This window comes from Cherax quadricarinatus, chromosome 24 (genome assembly GCF_038502225.1).
Source record: "Cherax quadricarinatus isolate ZL_2023a chromosome 24, ASM3850222v1, whole genome shotgun sequence".
Taxonomy (NCBI): domain Eukaryota; kingdom Metazoa; phylum Arthropoda; class Malacostraca; order Decapoda; family Parastacidae; genus Cherax; species Cherax quadricarinatus.
This window is the reverse complement of record NC_091315.1, coordinates 41,447,452-41,469,951: the sequence shown is the minus strand read 5'-3', so window position 1 is coordinate 41,469,951 and position 22,500 is coordinate 41,447,452. Positions and strand designations below refer to the sequence as shown.

At 44.1% G+C, this 22,500-nt stretch overlaps 1 protein-coding gene across 3 annotated transcripts in view; it reads left to right on the top strand.

Annotated features, from left to right (window-relative positions):
• Smurf (SMAD specific E3 ubiquitin protein ligase) overlaps positions 1-22,500 on the top strand; it is a 288,864-nt gene that overhangs the window by 89,745 nt on the left and 176,619 nt on the right. For all 3 annotated transcript variants that reach the window (XM_070088416.1, XM_070088415.1, XM_070088412.1), the window contains exon 2: positions 4,146-4,184. In XM_070088416.1, coding sequence (XP_069944517.1) covers positions 4,146-4,184 — 39 coding nt within the window. The remainder of the gene's footprint in view (positions 1-4,145; positions 4,185-22,500) is intronic.

Below are 22,500 nucleotides of genomic sequence, written 5' to 3'. Positions count from 1 at the left end.
CGGTGACCAAAACTGTGCAGCATAATCTAAATGAGGCCTAACCAAGGATGTATAGAGTTGAAGAACAATCTGAGGACTCCTATTATTTATGCTTCTTGATATGAAGCTTCACGCACGATAACCTATACTCATATGTAAATTGATCACGTGTGTGTTGGCTAGTTTCGCCTGTGCTGACTAGTTACGTCGATGAGGGCTGGCCTCTGTACGCTAACTTAGTCTAAATTTATTCTTAAGTTTTTAACAAAGTGGTACTAACAAAACACACCAAACCAGAACATCCTAAATGGCTAATCCTGCTTCCTTTTTGCAAACATTTGGGTTTATTCGGGGTATAAAATCCAATAAAAATGAGTTATATTAGTGGGCTCTTCACAGTAGCAAATGCTACGTTTGTATGGAACATTTACAGGGCTCCTCACAGTAGCAAATGCTACGTTTGTATGGAACATTTACAGGGCTCCTCACAGTAGCAAATGCTACGTTTGTATGGAACATTTACAGGGCTCCTCACAGTAGCAAATGCTACGTTTGTATGGAACATTTACAGGGCTCCTCACAGTAGCAAATGCTACGTTTGTATGGAACATTTACAGGACTCCTCACAGTAGCAAATGCTACGTTTGTATGGAACATTTACAGGGCTCCTCACAGTAGCAAATGCTACGTTTGTATGGAACATTTACAGAAACACATACAAGGAATGTTTGGATGATGAGATAATAAAAAATGATATATTTAAGTTACGTCGCTATGGAAAACATCTTGAAATAAAAGCTCAAAGGGAGAATAAAGCAAATTATAAGCAGACAATAGAACGTTAAACTAAGGAGTGATAATGTTAAAGGATCTCATTTTCAAGAATCACAACAATGTCATTATCACAACTGCGAGGAAAATATAATGGATAATGAGAACCTTCAAAAGGGATGTCAAGCCATTGATCATCTTTAAACCTTAAACTGTCCAAACATAGATCTACGTTTTTTTAACATTTGAAAGTATGTAAAAAATGTAATCTTTTTTTTTTACATTTGAAAACGTGTAAAAAAACTTCTATCTACATTTTTTTGTTATATTTGAAAATATGTAAAAAAAAAAAAACCGTAGATCTACTTTTGGAGCACTACGGATTTGAACGTCGATCTGTTTGGACAGTTTAAGGGTTTAAGCCACTGTTACCTCTAGGCTGGAATACTGCTGTAGACAAACAGCCCCCTGTAAGCTGCACGGAATTGCAGATCTAGAGAATGAAAATTAGGCACGTGTGCATTGCGCAGGATATGGGTATCTTTATTCATAAAGCCATGCATTGGCTTTATCAAGACAAATTCAAGGACATAACTGGAAGATAAGAACTATATACAAAAGATGAGGTAGTCATGAGCCTGGCCCATGGCCGGGCTCAGAGAGTAGATATACTCTCGAAATTCTTCAAAGGTTCAAAAATCAGTCCTCCAGCCTTGGAATTAGTTTGAAAAGCACAGTAATCTCCAGATTCTTCACGACTATGGTGCTCTTCACACCAATTCCAAGGCTGAGGGACTGATTACCTCATCCTTTGCATATAGTTATCTTCCAGTTATGTCCTTGAATTTGTATTAATAGAATCACTGGATAGAGAAACGTCTACAATAAAGATACCCAGATGTTGCACATGTCTAATTTTCATCTTGTCGGTATTATATACCATTCCTGTACAGATCTAGAGAATGTAGAGAACCTTCACTGCGCGTATAAGTTCAGTCTAACTTCTTAATTACTGGGAATGTTTAAAGTCTCTCGATTTGTACTTTGTGGAATGCAGGCAAGAAAGATGTACCATAATTTTTACCAGAGCAATATTAGTAGTTATTCATGACAGTGGGGTGACACCTGTGTCTAGGCTCCTTCCCCATAAAATACTAATGGCCCAAGATGGTGGTTTGTTGCAATTTTTGATAGGTATGAAATGCCACGAGTCTGGATCTGGAGCGAGATTATGGGCATGCTGTCGATGGCTCCTTCGTAGTCAACTGTGGAGACGGCTACATCGGAAATTGTGATGTTAGCAGGGTTTTGAGTCGTCTATCCGTAGACTGGTGAGCGGTTCACTTAATACAGAGTCGTAGTGACTTTCATATCTCCCCGAATTCCTGATCATCGTCAGTGTATATTCCATCGTCTTTACGTAAAGGCCCTATACTGGATGTAGTTTTCCCCTTGGTTGAAGTGTAGTTGCTAGTAGGCGCTGTTGTGGCTGTGTTGGGGGTGACATAGTTGACAGTTGCCATTATTGTCACTGTTGTGTCATCCCAGATGTGTGGGTGTGTTACAGGATAGTGATATTTTCAGCATTAAGGTAATTAAGGAAATGTGTAATTTTATGTATTGGGTTAAATGTGTGCATTGTATGTTGTAAATATACATGTATGATTTTTATTGTAAAGAACACTGAATGACATTTTTATCCAAGTGCTCTGTAAATGTTCCTTCTCTCCCCCCCCCCCCCTCCCACAACAGAGACCTTCCCATTGTGTATTCTTCAGGTAGAGTAGCAACACACTACTGATATATCCAATTTTGGTAAATTAACAAGCACTCCTGGCTGGGACCTTCCCTTGCCCCAGTGACCTAAGTGAATGCTCCACTTTACTTTCCACAGAACCGTCGCCATCATTACTTCTGTCATTCTCCTTCCATTAACCCCAGCACCACCATACTTGACCTAACTTCACTAATGTGGAGAAATTTTCTCCAGGAGGGGAGTATCAGCCCCCTTCAGCCCCTTTCAGCCCTGAGGGGCCAAGCCCTCTCAGAAAGGGCGAGTATCTTGTTTACTGCTAGAGTGAGTAATTGATCACAGATGCCGTATGCATGGTCAAATGACCTCTGCTCCTTGCAGTCCAGTGTTGCAAAGTGTATTTTTATAAGAGACAGTGCATCTCTTACTTTAGCAGGACAATTAAGGAAAATCCTGCTCCCACTTTATTACCATAGTAAAGATAGTGGACATTGTTGTCTATGCTTAAGAGAGCAAGAATCAAACATTCTGCTTTGCTTCATCGAGGAAGTGGCAAGGAAGCAAGGAGTACTAGGTCAGCTTTTTTTTTGTGCTGGGGGCAGTGACGGCATGGAGCGCTGTGGCGTCTTTCAGATTACTTTTGACTCTAGCGAGTGACACTGACGCCAGGATAACCAACAAAGAACACTGATCTGTGCGTTAGTGTGGACAAAGTGTCTCACAAAACACGATAAACACTTACAGAGAAGTGTGATCAACTTCTTAGTGATATTGTGTGAACAATTATTGATGAACAGTGTAACAATGAGTGTTGCGATCCAACAGAGTGTAGTGCGACATTCTTCAAAGAACACTATTCTTCCTGGAGTTTACCTGGAGAGAGTTTCGGGGGTCAACGCCCCCGCGGCCCGGTCTGTGACCAGGCCTCCTGGTGGATCAGCGCCTGATCAACCAGGCTGTTGCTGCTGGCTGCACGCAAACCAACGTACGAGCCACAGCCCGGCTGATCAGGAACTGTCTTTAGGTGCTTGTCCAGTGCCAGCTTGAAGACTGCCAGGGGTCTGTTGGTAATCCCCCTTATGTGTGCTGGGAGGCAGTTGAACAGTCTCGGGCCCCTGACACTTATTGTATGGTCTCTTAACGTGCTAGTGACACCCCTGCTTTTCATTGGGGGGATGGTGCATCGTCTGCCAAGTCTTTTGCTTTCGTAGTGAGTGATTTTCGTGTGCAATCAACTCAACGGATATCCGGGCGTAATTACGGGTCAGATACATATACCCAGGTAAGTGTTCTAACTCGTGATGTACTACTATTGACTGCGCAGTTGAGTATAAAATCGTGAGTTAGTCACTTATCATAAACCCCGGTGATATGCGGACCATTGAGTCCACACAAGTAGGTATTTTGTCAGCCATCAGTGAATGAAATATGCTGACATAACACCCCCTAGGGGTAATTTATAATCTTACAAATTATATTTCTTGACAGCCCATGTTGAGATGGTTTCGACAGCTTCTAGACCTCGTCTGCAGGGGCGGCTGTGCAGGCGATGAGTTGTCCTTTTAAGTTAAGTATAAGTCTTTAAACTTAACTGGTAATGCCATTTCTCAACACTAATGCCTATTTTTTTCTGTCTTTTCAGTTGTCTGCGCCAAGAACTTGTCCAAGAAAGATTTTTTCAGTAAGTACCTTGTAACTTGTGAACGAGGTTGTTTGTAAGGATAGGAAAATATGCACCTTGTGGAAGGTTGTATAAATGGTTTTAGAAAACCGATTAGTTGATAACCGAGACACTTGTGCAACATTTGGGTATCTTTGTTCTGGAAAAGTTTCGCTAGCCAGTTACTTCTTCTATATTGGATTAAAGAAACCACTAGCTGGCAAAACGTTTCCAAATGTTGCACAAGCGTCTCATTAATCTACACCCTGTAAAATCCATCGTCTGTACTCACCTAATTGTGGTTGCAGGGGTCGAGACTCCGCTCCTGGTCGCGCGCGTGTGTGTACTCGCCTAGTTGAGGTTGCGGGGGTCGAGTCCAAGCTCCTGGCCCCGCCTCTTCACTGGTTGCTACTAGGTCACTCTCCCCGAGCCGTGAGCTTTATCATACCTATGCTTAAAGCTATGTATGGATTCTGCCTCCACTACATCGCTTCCCAAACTATTCCACTTACTGACTACTCTGTGGCTGAAGAAATACTTCCTAACATCCCTGTGATTCATCTGTGTCTTCAACTTCCAACTGTGTCCCCTTGTTGCTGTGTCCAATCTCTGGAACATCCTGTCTTTGTCCACCTTGTCAATTCCTCTCAGTATTTTGTATGTCGTTATCATGTCCCCCCTACCTCTCCTGTCCTCCAGTGTCGTCAGGTTGATTTCCCTTAACCTCTCCTCGTAGGACATACCTATTAGCTCTGGGACTAGTCTTGTTGCAAACCTTTGCACTTTCTCTAGTTTCTTTACGTGCTTGGCTAGGTGTGGGTTCCAAACTGGTGCCGCATACTCCAATATGGGCCAAACGTACACGGTGTACAGGGTCCTGAACGATTCCTTATTAAGATGTCGGAATGCTGTTCTGAGGTTTGCTAGGCGCCCATATGCCGCAGCAGTTATTTGGTTGATGTGCGCTTCAGGAGATATCTGGTGCTATACTCACCCCAAGATCTTTTTGCTTGAGCGAGGTTTGTAGTCTCTGGCCCCCTAGACTGTACTCCGTCTGCGGTCTTCTTTGCCCTTCCCCAACCTTCATGACTTTGCACTTGGTGGGGTTGAACTCCAGGAGCCAATTGCTGGACCAGGTCTGCAGCCTGTCCAGATCCCTTTGTAGTTCTGCCTGGTCTTCGATCGAATGATTTCTTCTCATCAACTTCACGTCATCTGCAAACAGGGACACTTCAGAGTCTATTCCTTCTGTCATGTCGTTCACAAATACCAGAAACAGCACTGGTCCTAGGACTGACCCCTGTGGGACCCCGCTGGTCACAGGTGCCCACTCTGACACCTCGCCACGTACCATGACTCGCTGCTGTCTTCCTGACAAGTATTCCCTGATCCATTGTAGTGCCTTCCCTGTTATCCCTGTGTGTGTGTGTGTGTGTGTGTGTGTGTGTGTGTGTGTGTGTGTGTGTGTGTGTGTGTGTCTGTTTCTCACAGCAATTAGAGATTCTTAAGGCCTCTCATCATCCAGGCTCTAGTCTTTACATTGGACTTGAGTTGCAGACACCGGCAATCTTACTTATTAGCGTTATCAACCAGGAGGTCGGGTCGGAGGCCTGGTTGTAGGTAGTGTTGAATCATGAAGAACTCAGATCATTGGACAAGCCTCTGTCCTCTCTCCATTTTTCATTTTACACAGGGTTTTACAAGATCAGGTTTAGGGTTCCTAACTTTACAAGCAAAGAACTGTTACCTACATCAGCTCATTTGAATACATTTTAATTGTTAAGAGATATACAGATAGAAACAGGATGAAGTTTTAGCCATGTGTGGGCCAGCAATTTCATTTGATCAACTCACTTTATTTCATTGATGTCGTTATGCTGTACGAACATTTTCCGGACTCGAGTCATCGTAGGAATAAATGATCTCAGATGAAGTGATGTTCTGGAGGGTACAGTGAGTGTAGGTGCTTTTTGCTGCCCATTTTGTTGCGTAGAGGCTCACAATATTATCCTTGTACATATCAGTAAAGCCACCTACATCACTCGTGTGTTGAAGGTTTTGCTGAAATGACAGATCTGTCTAGGCGAGAAATGAGTCGTCTTGCTTTGTTCTCTAATATATATCGTGCTGAATAGGTAAAACTTGCTACCTTGGCCTAAATAGCAACGCTCTTATTGCCGAATAAGGCAAGCGAAAATTTATGTATGCAATAATTTCGCAAAAATCATTCTGAGCCTAACGAAAAAGTATATTTTGTTTATTAAATTACGTATTGTAAACTTGTCTGAAGTATATTTAATTAGATTAGGCTTAATTAAATTGAGCTTGTTATAATAAGGTTAGGCAAGTTTTCTAAGGTTCTTTTAGTACAAAATTATCATTTTTTACATTACCTGGAGGTTATTCCGGGGATCAACGCCCCCGCGGCCCGGTCCATGACCAGGCCTCCCGATGGATCAGGGCCTGATCAACTAGGCTGTTACTGCTGGCCGCACGCAGTCCAACGTACGAGCCACAGCCCGGCTGATCCGGCACTGACTTTAGGTATCTGTCCAGCTCTCTCTTGAAGGCAGCCAGGGGTTTATTGGCAATTCCCCTAATGCTTGATGGGAGACTGTTGAACAGTTTTGGGCCCCGGACACTTATGGTGTTTTCTCTTAGTGTACCAATGGCGCCCCTACTTTTTATTGGCGGCATTTTGCATCGCCTGCCCAGTCTTTTACTTTCGTAGGGAGTGATTTCTGTGTGCAGATTTGGGACCATTCCTTCCAAGATTTTCCAAGTGTAGATTATGATATATCTCTCCCTCCTGCGTTCCAACGAGTACAAGTCAAGTGCTTCCAAGCGTTCCCAGTAGTTAAGGTGCTTGACAGAACTTATACGTGCAGTAAAGGATCTCTGTACACTCTCTAGATCTGCGATTTCACCTGCTTTGAATGGAGATGTTAATGTACAGCAGTATTCCAGCCTAGAGAGAACAAGTGATTTGAAAAGGATCATCATTGGCTTGGCATCTCTCGCTTTGAAAGTTCTCATTATCCATCCTATCATTTTAGCTTAAATGAAAAAATATATCTTTAAACGTATAAGAATTTTCTTTAGAAAGGACTTAATTTTAAACGAGTTCCTGCTAATTGACCAATTTTACCTACTCTTCACGTTATATATATATATATATATATATATATATATATATATATATATATATATATATATATATATATATATATATATATATATATATATATATATATATAATGGGTTATTCAACCTAAGAATTGGGGAAGGTTCTAGCCCTCGTACAAATACGTAAAGTGCAGATGAGCTGTGGTGTTGAAATAACTTGTGTACATCAAAGCATTGTGAGCATTGGAATATGTTTGGGTGTAGAGCTTCACTGGATACCTGACACCAAGGATCATCGCCTCCCCCACGCCGCGTGGGAGGCACCTCATTAATGTACCCTTTCACAAGAGTGACCGAGACAGGTAAACAAGGTGATGGAGAAGCAGACAAATTACCGTATGTAAATGCTGTTTGGTAATATATCAGTTGAAAAGGTGAAATAGGCAGATGTGTAATTAACTTGTATTAGTTCTGGGGATCATTGCCCTCGCCACCCGGTCCCACAACAATCCTATCCTGATGGCAATCTGACTAATCAGGAACAGTTTGAAGGAATGTTTCTTCTTCAGAGCCGAGACAGTGGATGTCGCTCTGTACCCAGCAATAAGAAGGAAACCGGAAACAAAAGAATACTAGTACACTGGGAAAATCCGGAAACATAAACACAAGGAAACCTGGAAACAATACCAATGCACACAAGAAAATCCGGAAACATAAAAGGAGAATACCAGTACTCGCAATGGAACCCAAGAACATATAATGAGAATACCAGTATGCACAGGGAAAAACACATTTTGCTTTTATTTAAGCAGTGAACTAAATATCACAGAGTTCAAGGATTTCTGAAGATTTACAACCTGTCTCCAACCTATTGCATGTGCAAGTTGTATTTTTGAGAGTGGCAACCATCGAAGACACAAACTTTTAAGCTGATGTAACAGTCTCCCAGTGGACCCCACACACAACTTTATGATGGATAACGCAGACAGATTTCATCATTTCAAAAATGGGAAAATAAAGACAAATCTGTAACAATTCCTAACGTAATCAAGCCACCGGACAGAGCCTAAGAATAATGCAAGGGACATAGGAAGCGACCCTCTTGTTACGAAACAAAAGTATAAGTCTTAAGGCGCCAGCGTCTGAATCTGCATGCTCGGCGAGGGCCAGTAAGAAAAATCGAAAAATGAGTTAAGCTTACAGAAAAATACTTTAAGACCTATAGCAGGACAAGGCAGCAGCGACCGTAGAGAATCTTGGTCCGCTAGTGTGGTTTTGACGTCCAGGTTAGGTGTGGTGTACCTCAAGGGTGCATTATTTTTCCATCTCTCTTCCTCGCAAATCACAACCTATGATATACTCCTCATCAATTTCTAGAGTTCTACTCTAGCAGCCCATCCTGAGGCTAGACTTTCTTATTGGCTGCCTGATCAACCAGTCCGGTATTACCCTCAGGCCGATAGATAACATCGATAGGATTGAGAATTTCTGGGTCAACAGAAACAGAAATGAGGTGAAACAAGTCTAAACTTCCAATTGAGCCTCAGAAGCTTGTTTCAACGTTACGTTGTAGGCAAATAGACTACATTCGATGAACAGATAGTGGACACACCTCTGAAATCCGACTGGTTTTCATAGTTTTCCCCATACCCGAGGCTAAATTTTCATATTGACCGCTTGATCATTAAGGCTACTGCTATCCGCGGCCAGCAGGCTAATCAATCACCTCTTGCATGAACCTCTCTACTTCCCTCTTTAACGGCCACACCATCTTAACCTACTACCATCTCCTGTCTACATATATCCCTCCCTCTCTCCTTTTCGTTAGTGTGACTTTGTAAATGGTCCAAGTCGGACCGAAACGTCGTCGTAAGCTCCTCTCTTCTATGTGCGGGTTATTTGTGTATCGTTCCAGTCACGGTATTGTGCCTTTTTTTATTTAACCTGTGTCTTTAGACACCAGTGTAGTGCCTCCAGGACTGAATATCTTGTTGCAAAAACCCATGTTAAGATATTTTTTCGTGACGAATGATAGATAAGCTCAATCACAACTTACTTTTCGTCATTTTTTTTTCTCTAATTGGAGTGAGAGTTTTAGACAGCCCATCATAATTTTTCATAACATAACTAGATAAATGTGAAGGTGCGGATAAATGTTCCCAAAATTTCAGTACTTCCAGTAAGACGGAAGTATTCGAACACATTTTTTTTTTGGGGTATTACCCACAACAGTGGGCTAACACAGAGCTACCAGTCTTTATTGCAGGGTGAGCAGGAGCAACCAGGGGTATGAAGAAACTTGTCCATACGTTGTGATGCCTTTGGGGTGGAATACCATACCTTTCGGCTGCATGTAGACAGTATGCCTACCCATCTGTTTCACATACCTCTCGCTAGGGGCAATTGCCAGCTTACATCCTAGTTTTTGGCAGTGCCTAGCAGAGCATGTATCTAGGTTTATCCTCGCCTAGAGCACTCGCTCTCACAGCTTGCTCAGTTGACCTTAAGTCAACAAAATAGCTCCTGCTCCTGGATATTGGCTCCGGGCTACCTTACTCGCGTCTGCCTAGTGTACCCACTAGACCAGTGGGCCTCCAAGCTAGTATAAACCAAGTCTTCAGGTGGACTACTGACAATGTGATGTTCACCGAGGACAAATTTCAGTTTTGTCTCACAAGAATGGAGGTAATAAAACCAAAGCGTAAACCCATGTAGAACGTAAGTCACATGTAAGAGACCTGGGAGTGATAATTTCAGATCTCACATTCAAGGAACACAGCAATGTTATCGCAACTGTAAGAATGATAGACTGAATAGCTAGAACCTTCAAAACAAGAGATACCAAGCCACTGATCCTCTTCAGGTCATTCTCTCTAGGCTGGATTATTATGTACTGTCAGCCACCTTCAGTACAGGCTATATTGCTGAGATAGAAAATATACAGAGAAACTTTACTGCTCTTACAAACTCAGACACTTAAATTACTGGAAGCTCTTGAAGTCTAGAACTGTACTTCCTAGAAAGAAGGCGAAAAAGATTTATCATAATCTAAATCCGTAAGATACTGAAAGGACTGGTGCCAAACCTGGTCACCAGAATTACTGCTTATGAGCACAAGAGGCTTGGTAGCTGGTGCAGGATACCTCTAGTACATAGCAAGGGAGAGCGATGAGTACAGCGAGAAAGAACTTAGTATTAAGGGACCACGACTCTTCACACCATGTATAAAGTAGGATTACCAACAAACCTCTAGCTGTCTTCAAGAGGGAACTAAATAGGTTCGTCAAGAACAGTTCCTGATCAGCTGGGTTGTGGGGTATACGTTGGATTGCCGGCGGCGGGCACTAATAGGTTGATCGTTCAGGCCAGCAACCAGGAGGCCTGGTCTGGGACAGTTCGGCGAGGGTGGTGACCTTCAGAAGCAACTCTGGTAATCAGCTTTATTACATGGCTATTCTATCATGCAGGAGGAGCCACATATCTATGGTGCATCCAACAAAATAAGCAGACTCTTGGATGTCACTACTGCCCGGCTCCGGCTGGGTTACAAGTAACTTTTGCAGGTTAAATCACCACCACTAGATGTAGACCAAACGAAATGTAAACTTTGCCAGATGGACTATTGTCACACCTTGCGTCATTATGTACTGGAGTGTGATAAAATTAATGAATTTAGAAACAACTCACTCAGAAATGTTCAAGAAATGGCAAAGTATTTTATCCACAGTGGTATATTACAGACCATTCTGGAGAAATACCCTGACTTTGCTAGCTGTAAATAAAGCATTACCACATGTGTGCATGTGTGTGTGTGTGTGTATGTGTGTGTATGTGTGTGTGTGTATGTGTGTGTGCATGTGTGTGTGCGTGTATGTGTGTGCACTCACCTAGTTAAGATTGCAGGGGTCGAGTCCAAGCTCCTGTGTGTGTGTGTGTGTGTTTGTGTGCGCGTGTGTATGTGTATGAGTGTGTATGAGTGTGTGTGTGTATGAGTGTGTGTGTGTGTGTATGAGTGTGTGTGTGTGTATGAGTGTGTGTGTGTAAGTGTGTGTGTGTATGAGTGTGTGTGTGTATGAGTGTGTGTGTGTGTATGAGTGTGTGTGTGTGTATGAGTGTGTGTGTGTGTATGAGTGTGTGTGTGTGTGTGTATGAGTGTGTGTGTGTGTGTGTGTGTTTGTGTGTGTGTGTGTGTGTGTGTGTGTGTGTGTGTGTTTGTGTGTGTGTGTGTGTGTATGTGTATGTGTGTGTGTGTATGAGTGTGTGTGTGTATGTGTGTGTGCGTGTGTGTATGAGTTTGTGTATGTGTGTGTGTGTGTGTGTGTGTGTGAATTTGTGTGTGTGTGTGTGTGTCTCAACAATCAATATTTGCACCAATAACTCATTACAGTTGTGACCGGGTGTGGAAGTGTGAATTGCTCATTACACTATAATTTGTTCATGATTGTAGCCATGTATAAACGTAAGTAACCATTCTTACAGTATTCATTACCTTTGTAACTTGTGAGTTCATTACCTTGTACCTAGTTCAGCCATCCAAACTTTGGGGCCCAGTCCCTGGATCCATTACGTACCTCTGTAATCTGTAAATACCTTTGTAACTTGTCATGATTGTGACTAGACCTACCTGGAGTTCATTACCTTTGTAAATTGTGAATTCATTACCTCTGTAACTTGCTCAGCTATCAAAACTTTGGAGTCCAGTCCCTGGACCAATTATGTACCTCTGTAATCTTTTGACTACCGCCCACAGGATGGGTATGGGGTGCATAATAAACATATTAAACTTAAACTAAACTTGCATGGCTGTATTCGGAGGTCAGGGAGAGAGGGAGAAGGAGTTAGTGAAGGAGATGGAGAGAAGGGCGGAGCAGCTGTGGTATGAGGTCACCTAAGAACGATTATTAAACATTCCATGACAGTATTGTTTCTAATTTGTAGTGAGCCTTTTGTATATTAGTTCACTTCTTTGTGGGTAGGTGTTGAGCAGTCAGAGGTCAACCTACTTAGTCTGTTGGTGCTTGCTGTAAACAGTCCATAGTAGACACCATAGCACAGCAGATCACAAACTGATTGAAGATATATACCAAATATGCCTTTGAAGACGAACAGATTCTCTTATTCTACGATTCCTTCAGATATGTATGTTAATGCAGTTTGTATATCCGTGCTTTTCATTGAGACTGGATTGTGGCGTCTTCCACGTCTATCGCATGAACCACGTCTACCACTTTCATAAGTTGATTTCAGTGTGCATATTGTGGAGGTGAAGGGCTGGGGAGTCAGGAATGGGAGGTGAAGGGAGGAGGCTGGAGTGCTGTGTAGAGGGAAGGGTGGGGGTGCACTTAACGGGGCACGTTTATTACTGTGCACAATACCCAGCGTTGTGTGCAGTCTGTCGACTTAACACCCACGCACACGCACCCCCACAAACTACCACCACCATCACCTAAATCCTATCACGACCACCATCTGAATACAACCATCACCTAAACAGTGTAATCACCAACATCCTGCAAAAGTATCTCCACAAGAACCCACACTACCACGATCACCATCTCTATAAAGTAGAGTATCAAGTAAATACGCAAGAGACCTATCAAAAAGTATTGAGCCTTGTATGTGTTTGCTTACGATGTAAACTAATAATAAAGGCGAGAGAGATGCATCATAATGTACACCTGGAAAATCCTAGAGTGACTGGTTCCTAATCTTCACACAGAAATCACTCCCTACGAAAGCAAAACACTTGGCAGGGAAGTGCAACATACCCCCAGTGAAAAGTAGGCGTGCCAGTAGTACACTAAGAGAAAGCAATAAGTGTCCTGGGCCCAAGACTGTTCAACAGCTCCCCCACCAGGTTTAAGGGGAATTACCAGTAGACCCCTGGCTGCCTTCAAGAGGGAGCTGGACAGATACCTCAGGTCAGTGCCGGATTAGCCGGGCTGTGTGCACTCACCTAGTTGAGATTGCAGGGGTCGAGTCCAAGCTCCTCTGTGTGTGTGTGTGTGTGTTGGTGTGTGTGTGTTGGTGTGTGTGTGTTGGTGTGTGTGTGTTGGTGTGTGTGTGTTGGTGTGTGTGTGTTGGTGTGTGTGTGTTGGTGTGTGTGTGTTGGTGTGTGTGTGTTGGTGTGTGTGTGTTGGTGTGTGTGTGTTGGTGTGTGTGTGTTGGTGTGTGTGTGTTGGTGTGTGTGTTTGTGTGTGCGTGTGTATGTGTATGAGTGTGTGTGTTAGTTACCATTTGGTCCTAGGCACATGTCGATTAGACACTAGGCCTGTTGTATGTGCATGCGTGTGTGTGTGTGTGTGTCTGTCTGTCTGTCTCACCATTTGGCCTAGGCAAATGTTGATTAGACACTAGGCCTGTTATGTACATGCGTGTGTCTGTGTGTGTGTGTGTCTGTGTGTGTGTGTTAGTTACCATTTGGTCCTAGGCACATGTCGATTAGACACTAGGCCTGTCGTATGTGCATGCGTGTGTATGTCCGTCCGTGTGTGTCTGTGTGTACTCACCTATTTGTGGTTGCAGGGGTCGATTCACAGCTCCTGGCCCCGCCTCTTCGCTGATTGCTACTAGGTCCTCTCTCTCCCTGCCCCATGAGCTCTATCATACCTCGCCTTAAAACTATGTATGGTTCCCGCCTCCACTACGTCACTTTCTAGGCTATTCCACGGCCTGACTACTCTATGACTGAAGAAATACTTCCTAACATCCCTTTGATTCATCTGAGTCTTCAACTTCCAATTGTGACCTCTTGTGTCTATGTCCCTTCTCTGGAACATCCTGTCTTTGTCCACCTTGTCTATTCCGCGCAGTATTTTATATGTCGTTATCATGTCTCCACTGACCCTCCTGTCCTCCAGTGTCGTCAGGCCGATTTCCCTCAACCTTTCTTCGTAGGACAATCCCCGTAGCTCTGGGACTAGTCTTGTTGCAAACCTTTGCACTTTCTCTAATTTCTTGACGTGCTTGACTAGGTGTGGATTCCAAACTGGCGCTGCATACTCCAGTATGGGCCTGACGTAAATGGTATACAGAGTCTTAAACGAATCCTTACTGAGGTATCGGAACGCTATCCGTAGGTTTGCCAGGCGCCCGTATGCTGCAGCAGTTATCTGATTGATGTGCGCCTCAGGAGATATGCTCGGTGTTATACTCACCCCCAGATCTTTTTCCTTGAGTGAGGTTTGCAGTCTTTGGCCATCTAAACTATATTGTGTCTGCGGTCTTCTTTGCCCTTCCCCAATCTTCATGACTTTGCATTTGGCAGGGTTAAATTCAAGGAGCCAGTTGCTGGACCAGGCTTGTAGCCTGTCCAGGTCTCTTTGTAGTCCTGTCTGATCCTCATCCGATTTGATTCTTCTCATTAGCTTCGCATCATCTGCAAACAAGGACACTTCTGAGTCTATCCCTTCCGTTATGTCGTTCACATATACCAAGAACAGCACAGGTCCTAGGACTGACCCCTGTGGAACCCCGCTTGTCACAGGCGCCCACTCTGACACCTCGTCGCGTACCATGTGTGTGTGGTGTGTGTGTGTGGTGTGTGTGTGTGTATATGTGTGTGTGTATGTGTTTGTGTGTGTGTATGTGTGTATGTATGTGTGTGTGTGTACTCACCTATTTGTACTCACCTATTTGTGGTTGCAGGGGTCGAGTCCTAGCTCCTGGCCCCGCCTCTTCACCGGTTGCTACTAGGCCCTCTCTCTCCCCGCTCCATGAGCTTTATCAAACCTCGTCTTAAAACTGTGTATGGTTCCTGCCTCCACTACGTCATTTTCTAGGCTATTCCACTGCCTTACAACTCTATGACTGAAGAAATACTTCCTACTATCTCTCTGACTCATTTGTGTCTTCAACTTCCAATTGTGGCCTCTTGTTTCTGTGTCCCCTCCCTGGAACATCCTGTCCTTGTCCACCTTGTCTATTCCACGCAGTATTTTATATGTCGTTATCATGTCTCCCCTGACCCTCCTGTCCTCCAGTGTCGTCAGGCCGATTTCCCTTAATCTTTCTTCATAGGACATTCCCCTTAGCTCTGGAACTAACCTTGTTGCAAACCTTTGTACTTTCTCTAGTTTCTTGACGTGCTTTATCAAGTGCGGGTTCCAAACAGGTGCTGCATACTCCAGTATGGGCCTGACATACACGGTGTACAGTGTCTTGAATGATTCCTTACTAAGGTATCGGAATGCTGTTCTCAGGTTTGCCAGGCGCCCATATGCTGCAGCAGTTATCTGATTGATGTGTGCTTCCGGAGACATGCTCGGTGTTATACTCACCCCAAGATCTTTCTCCTTGAGTGAGGTTTGCAGTCTTTGGCCACCTAGCCTATACTCTGTCTGTGGTCTTCTGTGCCCTTCCCCTATCTTCATGACTTTGCATTTGGCAGGATTAAATTCGAGAAGCCATTTGCTGGACCAGGTGTCCAGTCTGTCCAGGTTTCTTTGAAGTCCTGCCTGGTCCTCATCAGATTTAATTCTCCTCATTAACTTCACATCATCTGCAAACAGGGACACTTCTGAGTCTAACCCTTCCGTCATGTCGTTCACATATACCAAAAATAGCACTGGTCCTAGGACCGACCCCTGTGGGACCCCGCTCGTCACAGGTGCCCACTGTGATACATCATTACGTACGTACGTGTGTGTGTGTGTGTGTGTGTGTGTGCTTGTGTGAGGGAGGGAGGGTTAGGGGGGGTAGGTGGTGTGGTTGAAAGATCCGTCGTGTAGGCACAAATTTAGTCTCATTTATCTTTCCCAATTATGCTACTCTCTCCACTTATTGCCCTTTCTGGATTTACGTATTAATTGTTGCTGGTTATTATCATTTTCCTTGTGTATGAGTTTGTGTGTGTGTGTGTTTGTGTGTGTGTATGAATTTGTATATGTGTGTGTGTGTCTCAACAATCAATATTTGCACCAATAACTCATTACAGTTGTGACCGGGTGTGGAAGTGTGAATTGCTCATTACACTATAATTTGTTCATGATTGTAGCCATGTATAAACGTAAGTAACCATTCTTACAGTATTCATTACCTTTGTAACTTGTGAGTTCATTACCTTGTACCTAGTTCAGCCATCACAACTTTGGGAGCCCAGTCCCTGGACCCATTACGTACCTCTGTAATCTGTAAATACCTTTGTAACTTGTCATGATTGTGACTAGACCTACCTGGAGTTCATTACCTTTGTAAATTGTGAATTCATTACCTCTGTCACTTGCTCAGCTATCAAAACTTTGGAGTCCAGTCCCTGGACCAATTATGTACCTCTGTAATCTTTTGACTACCGCCACAGGATGGGTATGGGGTGCATAATAAACATATTAAACCAACTGTGGTTCGTACGTTGGACTACGTGGGGCCAGAAGTAACAGCCTAGTTGATCAGGCCTTGATCCACCGGTAGGCCTGGTCATGGACCGGGCCGCGATGGCCTTGATCCCCAGAATACCCTCTAGGTAGGTAGACAGTTGTATGGTGCAAGGAGACCAGAACGGGCAGTAGATGTGGCCCAACAAGTGGCTGCTCGAGTTCAGTCCAAAGAAATACAAGCTCGTGCGGATTTGAGGTGAAAACAAACGGGAAATGGGCGGCTGTGACAAATTTGAAATATCAACCTGTGAACTATTTCAAATAAGCTTGTACAACCACCATAGCCAAAGGCAAAAGAATGCAACTACCTGCATTAAGGACAGACGCAGACGCAATGGAACCTCCCGATATGACCATCCTAGGAAATGCATAAATCGCTGAATAAAGTTGTATTGCAAACTCTTCCACCCAAAAATTCTTTAGAGCGCAATAAATGAACAAGTTCTATAAATTAAACCGTCCAGCATTCCATGTGAAGGTAGAGGCGCATAAAGTCAAGTGAATGGCAATCTGAACGTGATGACCACGTCCTCCAAAGATTTTCGTAAAACCAAGACGCAGAAAAGAATGGCAAGAAATGGTTAGATTGTCACCGCCACAGAGCCATGCTGGATTGGAAACCAAATCAGTGGCAGGTTCATCAGAGCCACAAAATAAAGGCATTGGAACAACTAATATAACATTCTGTTTGCACGCGCAAAAGGTCTTAAACCGAGCAACAATTTTTTTTATTTATTAGTGGACTCCTCACAGTCAAATGTAAAGTGCAGCTTTCACGGATACCCACGTAAGACTAACGTAACAGTGAAATATGAATCCCTGGGGACAATCTACTTAGGTACAACTGAAAAAATATCACACCGAGTTACTCTGATATACCTTCGAGTTTCAAGAGTTTTTCTACTCCTGAGCCCCGCCCTGGGCCAGGCTTATCTGGTGTTTGCTAATGCTGCTGATGGCCTAATGCCCTACATATCCATCACAGCCTGGTTGGAGATACTTGTCCAGCTTCCTCTTGAAGACTTCTGATCTTATCCCAACAGCGTTTCTCATATCTTATGGTAAAGTGTTGAATTGTCTGTGACGACAGATGCTGAGACAATGTTCTCTTATTGTTCCGTACCACCCCTGCTTTTCACTGGGTTCATTTTACACTTCCTCTCATATTTCTAACTCTGGTATGTTATGGCATTGTGCAGATTTTGGACAAGAGGCCCTCAAGTACTTATCATGTATATATTATCATGCATGTCTTTATCCTCCGCTTCAATGAGTACATATTTAGGACTTACAGGCATTCCCCGTAATTTAAATACTTTATTGGCCGTAAACGATCTCTGTCTGTTCCAGCTCTGATATTTCTTTCCTTGAATTGGGCCGTCAACACTGAACAACAATCTAAACGAGAGAGTGCAAGCAATTTAATTAGTGTCATCATTGGCAATATTTTCCCCTGTTTTGAATGTTCTCATTATCCACTCCGTCATTTTCCTGGCTGTCGTTACATTTGCCTTATTGTGTTCTACGAAAGAAAGGTCAGCTGACATCATTATTTCCAGCTCTCGTGTATTCCTTTCATCTATTTGATGATCCTCTTGAGTTTTGTATACAGTATCCCTTTTGAGTTCTTGGTTCTTGCCATATCTAAGCAGTTGAAACTTATCACTATCGAACGTCATGTTATTCTCCATTGTCTACGGGGAAAACCGTGTTTATAATTTACTGCACTTTTTTCCGTGCCTTCTGCCTTTTATGCTTATTTTTGTATCCAAAAATGACGCAAAATTGTGCCGAGTTTTTTTTTTTCTTTCTGTTATGAGGATGAATAACAGCAGAGATGCCAGGACCGTGTCTCGGGGTACTGAACTTTTTATCTCGTTAATGCTAGATTTTGCTGTTTACTGTTTGCCTTCTACCTGTCAGAAAATTGAAAATCCATTTGCCTGCCTACCTCCGTTATGCCAGTGGCCCTCATTTTGTGTGTAATAATCCCATGATGACATTTGTGAAATGCCTTTGCAAAATCCGTGTATATCACATCTGCGTATTTTTCCAACCTCTTTAATTCTATTATAGTGATTTAGCAGTTATAACAAGCATGCTCTCTTAGTTCTACTTACCAAAAACGATGTAGTTGAAGTCCTGGTGGTTAAAATTTTAAAATCAAAAGTTCTTTGCACTCGTATAGAAACCACCAGATGAAATTTCACAGCGGATTTGGGATCAATCCTTCTATAATTTTCCTGGTGTAGATTTAAATGTATCTTTATCGCTTATATTCCAAGGTGTATAGATCGACACTTCAAACACTCCCGCAAATTTAGATGCTTGACTGAATCTGTGCTGGCATTGAAGGGTCTCTGCACATTCTCCAGGTATACAGTTTTGCCTGCCTTGAAAGCAGGTGTTAGAATACAGCAGTACTCCAGTCTAGAGAGAACAAGTGACTTGAAGAGTATCATCATTAGCATGGCATCCCTTGTTTTGAAGATTCTAGTTATCCAGCCTATTATTTTTCTTGTGGCTGAGATAATGACACTGTTGTGATCCTTGAAGATGATGACTTCTGACATGATTACTCCAACGGCTCTCACATTAGTCTTTCGCTGTATTGAGCGATTCGAGTTTGTTTTATACTCCATTTCTGTCTATTTTCTCAGCCTTTCCATAACGGAGTAACTGAAGCTTGTCCTCATTGAACATCGTATTGTTATCAGTGGCCTTCTGGAAGCATACTTGAGCACCATCGTCGAGATGACATCTGCTAAAGCACCTTATCAAGCTTCACAACCGTCGCTGAGTGGTTTATCCCTAGTAGTGGTGGTGGTGGGCCTCGTCTCTGGGAAGGGTATCACTCCTCACAGGAGTGGGCGGCCAGGTGAGAGACAACCTCTGCAGTCACAACTGTAACTACTTGTGCAGTTATTCCAGATGCGTTCACAGATTTGTGATCGCTGGAGTCGAGGTTCAACTTTTGGTCCATCCTCCCAGGGAAGAAGAACCCTGCAGGGCGGTTACAGGTATGCGACGAGTATGGCATCAAGATTCTGATCACCTGACTGAAGCCGTGAATGGCAGGAGTGCCCAACACCTGCTCGTCTACCTTCTACCTCTTGTACTCGCCCATTTGTGTTTGCGGGATTCGATTCTCGTCTCCTGGCTGAGTGAAGATTTGCTGTGTCAGTGTTCATCCCCGTACCTCCTCCATCTTTCTTAAAGATGAAGTGTGCGTGTCGGCTAGGGGTGTGGGTGGGTGTGGCTTGTGGGGGAGGATGAGGGTGGGGGTGGATCGGTGAGTGGAGAGTGCAGGTTTAGTATGACCCACTTCCCCAGGACATTGCTGCTGCTGCTGCGTCCGTGGCTACTACTGCTACTGCTGCGTCCGTGGCTATTGCTGCTGCGGCTTTGGCTACTACTGCTGCTGCGTTCGTGGCTACTACTGCTGCTGCGTTCGTGGCTACTACTGCTGCTGCGGCTTTGGCTACTACTGCAGCTGCTGCAGCTACAACTGCTACGGCCGTGGCTACTTCTTCAGCTGCTATGGTTACTACTACAATGCTGTGGCTACTGCAGCAGCTATGGCTTCTACTACTATTGCTCTGGCTACTACTATTGCGACTATGGCAACTGTTGCGACTGTGGCTACTGTTGCGACTGTGGCTACTGTTGCTGCTGTGGCTACTGTTGCGACTGTCGCTGCTGTGGCTACTGTTGCGACTGTTGCTGATCTACAGGCTAGCTCATTATGTTAGTAGTTTTAATAAGTATTTGAGTGAGCGGGGCTAGTTGAACACCTCAGTGTTTGTGAGCAGCAAGTGTTGTGTTATGATGTCCCAGTACCACTGACTCACCAGTACCACTGACTCACCAGTACCACTGACTCACCAGTACCACTGACTCACCAGTACCACTGACTCACCAGTACCACTGACTCACCAGTACCACTGACCCACCAGTACCACTGACCCACCAGTACCACCGACTCACCAGTACCACTGACCCACCAGTACCACTGACTCACTTGTACCACTGACTCACTTGTACCACTGACTCACCAGTACCACTGACTCACCAGTACCACTGACTCACCAGTACCACTGACTCACCAGTACCACTGACTCGTACCACTGACCTGGAGGTTACCTGGAGGTTACCTGGAGGTTATTCCGGGGATCAACGCCCCCGCGGCCCGGTCCACGACCAGGCCTCCCGATGGATCAGGGCCTGATCAACTAGGCTGTTACTGCTGGCCGCACGCAGTCCGACGTACGAGCCACAGCCCGGCTGATCCGGCACTGACTTTAGGTATCTGTCCAGCTCTCTCTTGAAGGCAGCCAGGGGTTTATTGGCAATTCCCCTAATGCTTGATGGGAGGCTGTTGAACAGTTTTGGGCCCCGGACACTTATGGTGTTTTCTCTTAGTGTACCAATGGCGCCCCTACTTTTTATTGGCGGCATTTTGCATCGCCTGCCCAGTCTTTTACTTTCGTAGGGAGTGATTTCTGTGTGCAGATTTGGGACCATTCCCTCCAAGATTTTCCAAGTGTAGATTATGATATATCTCTCCCTCCTGCGTTCCAACGAGTACAAGTCAAGTGCTTTCAAGCGTTCCCAGTAGTTAAGGTGCTTGACAGAACTTATACGTGCGGTAAAGGATCTCTGTACACTCTCTAGATCTGCGATTTCACCTGCTTTGTATGGAGATGTTAATGTACAGCAGTATTCCAGCCTAGAGAGAACAAGTGATTTGAAAAGGATCATCATGGGCTTGGCATCTCTCGTTTTGAAAGTTCTTATTATCCATCCTATCATTTTCTTTGCACGTGCGATCGTGGCACTGTTGTGATCCTTGAAAGTGAGATCCTCAGACATTACTACTCCCAGGTCCCTTACATTATTTTTCCGCTCTATTGTATGGCCGGAGTCAGTAGTATACTCTGTTCTAGTTATTATCTCCTCCAGTTTTCCATAACGGAGTAGTTGGAATTTGTCCTCATTGAACATCATATTGTTTACCGTCGCCCACTGGAAAACTTTGTTTATATCTTCTTGGAGGTTAACCGCGTCCTCAGCAGATGACAGCCTCATGCAGATCCTAGTATCATCCGCAAAGGATGATACGGTGCTGTGGTGTATATCTCTGTTTATGTCTGATATGAGGATAAGGAATAAGATGGGGGCGAGTACTGTGCCTTGTGGAACAGAGCTCTTCACTATGGCAGCCTCCGATTTAACTCTGTTGACCACTACTCTTTGTGTTCGATTTGTTAGGAAGTTGAAGATCCATCTCCCCACTTTCCCAGTTATTCCTTTAGCACGTATTTTATGGGCTATTACACCATGATCGCATTTGTCAAATGCTTTTGCAAAGTCTGTGTATATTACATCTGCATTCTGATTTTCTTCCAGTGCATCCAAGGCCATGTCATAGTGATCCAGTAGTTGTGAGAGGCAGGAGCGACCTGCCCTGAACCCATGTTGCCCTGGATTGTGCAGATTTTGGGAATCCAGGTGATTTGCAATCCTGCTTCTTAGCACTCTTTCAAAGATTTTTATGATGTGGGACGTCAGAGCTATTGGTCTATAGTTCTTAGCTAATGCTTTGCTGCCACCTTTATGGAGCGGGGCTATATCCACCCACCAGTACCACTGACCCACTGACTCACCAGTACCACTGACCCACTAGTACCACTGACCCACTGACTCACCAGTACCACAGACCCACTTGTACCACTGACTCGCCAGTACCACTGACTCGCCAGTACCACTGACTCACCAGTACCACTGACTCACCAGTACCACTGACTCACCAGTACCACTGACTCACCAGCACCATG